The sequence below is a fragment of the Varanus komodoensis genome, unplaced genomic scaffold (genome assembly GCF_004798865.1).
Source record: "Varanus komodoensis strain SLA01 unplaced genomic scaffold, ASM479886v1 scaffold7_3, whole genome shotgun sequence".
Taxonomy (NCBI): domain Eukaryota; kingdom Metazoa; phylum Chordata; class Lepidosauria; order Squamata; family Varanidae; genus Varanus; species Varanus komodoensis.
This window is the reverse complement of record NW_025336480.1, coordinates 21,470,154-21,477,423: the sequence shown is the minus strand read 5'-3', so window position 1 is coordinate 21,477,423 and position 7,270 is coordinate 21,470,154. Positions and strand designations below refer to the sequence as shown.

At 48.0% G+C, this 7,270-nt stretch overlaps 1 protein-coding gene across 2 annotated transcripts in view; it reads right to left on the bottom strand.

Annotated features, from left to right (window-relative positions):
* Window positions 1-5,971: 5,971 nt before the first annotated feature.
* The window catches only part of MEIS1 (Meis homeobox 1), a 171,159-nt gene continuing 169,860 nt past the window's right edge, over window positions 5,972-7,270 (bottom strand). For both annotated transcript variants that reach the window (XM_044454148.1, XM_044454147.1), the window contains one exon: window positions 5,972-7,270. This exon is cut by the window's right edge and continues 244 nt beyond it. In XM_044454148.1, the coding sequence (XP_044310083.1) occupies window positions 7,231-7,270 (40 nt within the window). In that variant the 3' untranslated portion in view covers window positions 5,972-7,230.

Below are 7,270 nucleotides of genomic sequence, written 5' to 3'. Positions count from 1 at the left end.
CTCTCTCTCTCTCTCTCTCACACACACACACACACACACACACACGTGCGCGCGCGCCTTGCTGAAGGTCTCGATCTCCTCCGTGCGCGTCTCTGAGCCGAGTGACGCGAGCCCTTTTGTGACTCCAGTCCTCGAGACTCTGGGAGCCTGCAGGAAACCCAGCAAGGTCATACCCAGATGATGGAAGAGTCCCCGTTTAACAGAAAGTTGGCCATTCCGGAAAGCGCCCCCCCCTCCTCACAGACACCGCTTTACAGCGTTATTTGGGGAGGGTTGTTCCAAACACAAGAGAAGACGTTCCCCTTTGCTCGAGGGCCCGCCGACACCCTTCTGTGGAAGGAGGTCAGGAGCGATGCGTACACGGGACGGAGCGCTTGTGAGAAATGCCCCAGCCCCGGTGCGTGCATCGGGAACGAGGACCCCACAAGCGCTCCGGAATCATGGCGCGGTCTGGACCATGCCGGCAGCAAACGGCCGTTTCGGGCAACCCGAAGGCTTATTCCGCAGCACCAGTTTCTGCACAGCCTCCGTGTGAGCTGCTCGGGAGGCGCACCTCCCGCTGCCTTGCCCGTGGGTGTTCGCAGAAGTCCCCTGGCATTTTATTGTTTGTACGTGTGCGCGCAAACAGCAAAGGAAAACAAATCCAAATCAAAATGCGAAGGAAAGGTGGGTGTCCTCTCGCTCGAAATTTACTTTCAGTTTCAAATCACACTTGGGCATCCCAGCCACGCCCCACCAAGAATTTATTTTCCAAGTCGAATGTGCTCACACTCGCAATTTCTGCGCATCTGTGCGACAGATCTCCAGGCTAGGTTTCATTTGGTCCAAAAGAATAAAGGAAAGGAGGGAGGGAGGGAGAAGGCAACCCCCGGCACCGCTTCCCAAACGCGCGCGCGGCTTTTAGACGTGCTCCCTCTGAAATCCCAGGTTCCGCACCCGTTTCCAGCGCCTTGGAGGCGGCAGCCGGCACCGCGCGCCTTTACCCTGGGTTAGGGCCGGGGCCGGGGCCGGGGCCGGGGCTGGCAGCGGGGAGGAGAGCCGCCCGATGAGCTTCGCTTAGGGACTTCTCGGGCTTTCGGAGGAGTTTCCCTCTGGAAACGCTGCACACACAGACACACTCTTGCACGGGGATTCCTTCACACTCGCGCACACTGCACGCATCGCAGGAAGCAGACGCTGGAAGGTAAGGAGGGGACCCGGTCCTCCCGTTCTCACCTGAAAGGGTTCGAAAGTGATTGCGGGCCCGGAGAGAGGGGCGGGGGTCACGCAAAGAACAGAAAAGCATCTCTGTCCCACGACAGAAATGTTCGCGGGAAAGCGTTTCAGCCCACGGATGCTGCTTTCCCCTCTCTCCCGTCCCGGGTAGCCTTCCGAGAAGGTTGGAGGCAGGAGGAGGAGATGTCTCCCCTCTAGGCGAGGTGGGCCCTGCCGGCGGGATTGGGTGAGACAATCGATACCAGACGGACTTGAAAAAGAAAATCCCCTCTCCCTGGGGCTTGCACTCCTGGGAAGGCTGTAAAAGTTGAGCGGGTAGGAGGCTAACAACTAATCCCAGTTTGTGGAGCTGGATTGGGGAACCGGGGGGGGGGGGGAGGCGGGCGCATGATGACTATTTTCCGAAGTGACACGCATTGCAAGGCGACATCCCGGCCCCCTCGGTCGGCTGCCACGGAGATCGTGGTTTGCTTTTCCTCACCGGCCCCTCCTCCTCTCTTCACGTGTTGTAAACAAAGCCAGACAAGTAAAGTTAGCCAGGACTGTTTAAAGCCCCGTCGCGTTCCAGAGACTAGGGAGACACAAAAGCACCAACCACGAGGGCCCCAGCGCCGCAGCCACCTCCGTCCCTCCCCAGTCTCTCCCTTCCCTTCTGCCATGCGTTGCGGGCTTGACTCTTAATAAGCCCGCTTTGCACTATCCACCTTTTCGCCTCTTCGGCGGGCGGGGGGGGGGGGGAGCGAGAAGGAAGGAGGCGCCTGCACCGCGATTCAAGGCAAATGTCAGGTTTTTAGCGCCTAGAACGGTAGCCTCCTTCGAGCCGCGTCGCTGGCAGGGATGGCAAGAAGCCGCCCCCGGCCGGTCCTTCTCCACGGCCAGGGCTCGCCGCGGCTCTTCCCGGCACTCCGCCGCGCGCTGCAGATCCTGCAGACACCGCCGGCTCCCTTTCTTCCCCGGGTCGCCCCTCCTTCCCTCCCCCGCCCCCGGCGAACTCTGCTGTGGAGCCGGAGGCCGCGGCGCTTGCAGAAGTGCGATGCTCAGACGCAGCCCGTGACCTGCCAGGACAATCTCCGCGAGCTTTCGCACACACAATCCTAAGAAATCCTCTCCGAGTCACCCCCTCCCCGCGTGAAGGGCAGCGGATCTCCCACCCAGATCGTGGAGGACTAGGACGACCACGACGCAGCGCCTGTGTAGTTCGGCTGAAGGCGCGGCGCGGATAAACAAGACCCACGTGGGGGGCTTTCTTTGCTTTTTGTTTGGTTTTTTGTTTGAACGCTATGTTGCTCAAAAGATCCCCATCTTGGAACACGTGCGTTGAACGTGGTACTATTTGCGCAAGTGCTCTCCAGGCTTCGGGGTGGGTGGGTCGGTGGAAGCGCCCAGGCACCCGCCGCAGAGATCTAAAGTTCACGAGCCGCAGCGACGAGCCCACCTCGTCCTCTCCCGCATGCGACCGCTCCCGCGCTTCCCGGACATGCACTGCTCCGTAACTCAGTTTTCGTGGCTGACGCTCGATTCGGTGCAATACGGTAGCCCCGCCAAGCATCGACGAGGCAGAGAAAGCGAGAGGCAGTCGAGGACCCCAGCGCGCATGCGGCATGGTCCGACGTTCTTTCGCGAGGAAGTTGGGGGGAGTGGACTACTAAAATGCAAAACCCATGAGGCAAAATTAAGAGCACCACAAAACTTTTCTGTGTCGAACTTTCTTGGTGAAGGCGATGCATCCCGCCCGTGGAATCCTCGTCCAGAGCCGCGCCTAAATTAAGTCCCCCTGTGTAATAGTCCATTTACGATTGCTATTCACAAGCGTGCAAGCGATTAATTTGCATGAGCCGGTCCCCCCGACCCCAAATTTCCTAATCATCTAAAGCGAGAGCCCAGCTTTGACCAGGAGAGCTTGGCAGAGACGGGTGGGGGGGGGGGGGAAGAAGGCAAGAGAAGAGGGAGGGCTCCTACCTATCGGGTCGTTTTTCCAAATCCCCAAAAGATGGCAGTCGAAGCTGACATTCCTTCTCTGTTTGGCTCTGTCTGCAGCGGGTGGCAGCGAGAAAGAAAAAAAACACCAAGAAGAAGAACGGGAAAAGCGCGCGGCGGCGGCGGCGGAGTGTGGGGGAGAGGAGGAGCAGGAGGACAACTGATCTGTTTTCAAACTAATCCCTCCAGAGATTTTTAAATACAGACAACCACACTCCGCTCACAGGGCTGCAAAGCGGGATGCGTTTAAGCAGCGCGTTTGATAGCTTCCTGCTGCCCCCTCCCAGCGTGCGCGCTGCAAATGGGCCGAACGGAGCAGCACAAGAAACCATGACTGGGAAATCCTGCTCTCCCCCGCCCCAATATAGACATAAATTAAACTCGATTTCTTTGTGGAAGACGGATCCCCAGCCTAACTAAAACTGGATTCCCAGCCGGAGGGTGGGGAGGAGAGAGAAAATGAGGGGTTCAGAAAGCAGCAACAGCGCCTTGTTTTTCCATATAGGGTTACTGGGTCCTTTAGAGGGAGGAAAGCCTCCCTTTATTTTCTCTTTTACTTAAAGGCAGATCCAAGCAGATGAATTGCAATCTGGTTGCCAAAAAAAAAAGAAAAAAGAAAACCCAACAAACCCCCCCCAACCCACCCCCTAACTTCCCCCCTGCCAACCGCCTCTCCCCCACCCAGCCCTTTTGCTGCTGCCTTCGCTTTGAATGTGGGTAGCTAGGAAACAGCAAGCAGCCTGAGAAGACGGAATTTCCAACGTGTAAAATGTTCTTAACGGAGCCATTGAGAGTGTGCAATAAGGCGTGAGGGGGAACTAATCTCTCCATTTAAATGTTTGTGGCAATTTTATCTAAATGAATTTTAATGCTAAACGAGGGATAATTCCCTATTTGTAACCCGTTTACTTCTCTTTCCTTTGCCTGTAAAAGCCGTCTAACATCATGCGATGAACAATAACAAAACAAAACAAAAAAAATACTCTCAAAGCATATTATTCATTAATGTGTTATAATTACAGCTGATTAAGTGTCTTGGGATATAATACTTGGAGGGATTGTTTTGTTTTGATTTTGCCGTGGGTTAAAAAAAAAAAGAACTTGAAATGTACAAAGTAAATCACATTATTAATGAAGGGGGGGATTCTCCCAGCGTTTAAAAGGTTGTTGCTCCACTCTTGAAGCAGCAAAAGATGCGTTTTAAAGGCCAATTAAAAAAAAAAAACCTTACGAATTTTCTATGTAGATTTTGGGAACAAACATATTACTGATATTTCTTCCTAGCGCAGAATTAATTAATTTACGATTGACTGGACTTGTACAAAGTTGGAAGAGCTTCCTTTGCAGATGAGAAAGTCCACATTTAACGTTGGATTTTCCTAAATCGCTACTTAGCTGACTAGCCACGCCCCTTATCCCGCCATTAAAGTATGCGGGCCTCATTTTTGTTGGGGCAGCCACACCAAATTGGAGCTTGTGTTGAGCGTTTTTTTGTTTGTTTTTTTTTAAGGAAGAAAGTAAACAATTACCATTGCCTGCCAGAGGAGTCACACAGAAACCTGCACTTCCTTCTATAAATAAAAGGATAAAATAAAAAGAGGAGTGCTTATGACAGTTCAATAAAGCATTTCGCCCTGTACAGAATTACACGAATCAACCCCATGTCCAATTAAACAGGAAGGCTTCATACATAGGGAATGCAGTGAGAGTTGTTGGGAAGGTGCAGAATACATTCCCTCAGTACTCACTGGCTTCAAGTCACACATCTCTGATTGTGGCAAGGCATCTAGATTACAGGGTGGATTTCTAGTCAGGCTTTAGCTCTAGCATCCTTTATGCAAGAAATCAAAACACTGGAAATATTTCCCTCCTACACCAGTAAACAAAGGATGAGCAGCTGAATACTTCAGCAGCAGGTAAACCCATCCATCAGATTTGGCCTAGTAAACACACTGAACAACTGGTCTCTCTCTTAAATCCAAACAGTGAATTGTTCAAGGTGGGTTTATGGGGTGGCATCTATTTGAAAGGCAGACATCAAGAGTTCTCACCATTGAGCTCTTTTGTTCATATCAGGCAGTTATTAGCATCTTTTAAAAAGTGTTTGTTTTTTAAATGAATGTGCCTTAACTAAAATATTTGTATATTCTTTCATGCCCTGAGGAAACACTTCTTTAACAGCTGTGATTTTATTTAGAAGAAAATTATAAGGTATTGCAACCTAAACATGTTATTTGGTTCTATTTAACCAGTTGGCTGCAGTGCAGAAAGTACAGCTGTGCTGGAAAATTGGTTAATGACCCAGCCCACAGCCAATCACAACACAGGATTTATTTATGAGCATTAGATTTTAAAAAATCTGTCATCTTTTTACTATGAGTAGTTAATGTACAAATGTGCACTTCTTTCAGAACCCAAGTTAACATTCCTGCAGTAGTCTAACTTAAAGAATGATGTTTAATCAGGTCCCTCGAGAAATTTAATTCAAATTGTTACATGTATACCTTTTAAACTGAAGGGATATTTTAAATTTTATCTAATCTCAGGAGTGGATATCTTAAAATTTGGCAATTCGGCTATCATCCTGAAAATAAACAAGGGTGAACTCTAGGAAAGATCACTAGAGCTGGGCAATATAGAATAATTTACTGTAGAAAAAAGTATTAATAAGGTTGCCTGGAGCTAAAATTTAATTATTTCAAGATAGAGATTGGCACATTGCTATAAAATCACTACAGATTTGGAGGGCTAGGGGCAGTAAAAGAAATTTTTCAAGCAGTTGAGCCACCGTGACAAAAAATAATTTGCTTTTATTTTAGATTCAGATTTCATTACTGCACTCAAACTACTACAACTGGGCTTTGAGTTATTGTACAATCCAAACAGTTTCAATCAGAAACTCTAAGACTCAATGTGCAATGATTATTATTAATAATTAGCTCCTTGGTTTCTTGATAGAAAAAGGCTATCAACAAGCATTTGTTTAACCACAACAAAAGTATAATTAGCTTATCCCACTTAGTAAATCTGTATTGCATGCCAACTCATACCAAATTGCTACTTTTACAAAAAAATGCAATAATACAGTTCATTTTTCCAGTCCTTTTTGCACAAAATTTATTTACAATGTATACATATATGTTCCATGATGGGACTATGGAAAAATGCACGACTGATGCTTTGCCCAAAAAATAAAATCAACATAGTAAAAATAACTCTTCAGTTCATGTTTTGAGCTGCATTAAACAGGAAATGATGTAGGTGGTGGTGGTTGGTTTCTGCTGCTGCTGCATGGGGACAATGATGCTCTGATGTGACAATTAGGTTCAAATACACTTTCTCTTGGTTTCCATGCCTCCTCCTACCAGTCTCCTTAAGACATTGCCTGCAACAGCTGATTAATCATTGTTGAGGACTGCAGTTTTTCCCATCCTTCCCGATTTACATCTGTTCAGGCCAATTCAAATATGGTGAGTAAATGAATTAGACATGCAAATTCACGCCCCAGGCTAGAAAAAAAGGGGGAGGGAGAGAGAAAGAGATAGACAGAGAAATACAGAGTGCATGGCTGAAATCCTAGGATAGAAGAAATGTTCTTCTGCCTGACATAGATATTTTAATGCTCTAAAAATCCTGCAAATAAATCTTTTTTGTCATTTGCAGGGTAAGTGTAAGGCTTTTTTTCTTTTAATGTAAGGAGGCTTCTGGAGGAAGTGAAGAGTTATGGAAACAACACACATAGTGTGGAAAAAAATTCACATTTTTTTCTTAAAAAATCTATAAGAAACAACGTAATATGGATAACAGAATAATAGCATTTTACAATATTCCACTCTGTTGCCTTATATGGTTATTTTGCATGTCCCCAGAAGTTGACTTCAGTTGGTGTGGTTTTCCTGCTTTTCAGGGTCCCTATAAAGACAAATAGGATTGTTCCTTGGTCCAAACTAGATGCCAAGAATGGAACTCCATTAAGTCACTGGAGAATGACAATATTTCGGTATTGCCATTATTGAAGATAAAGTATATTCCCTTAAGCTACTGAGCATGAATGTCCATCACTTGTCCACTCATTGCT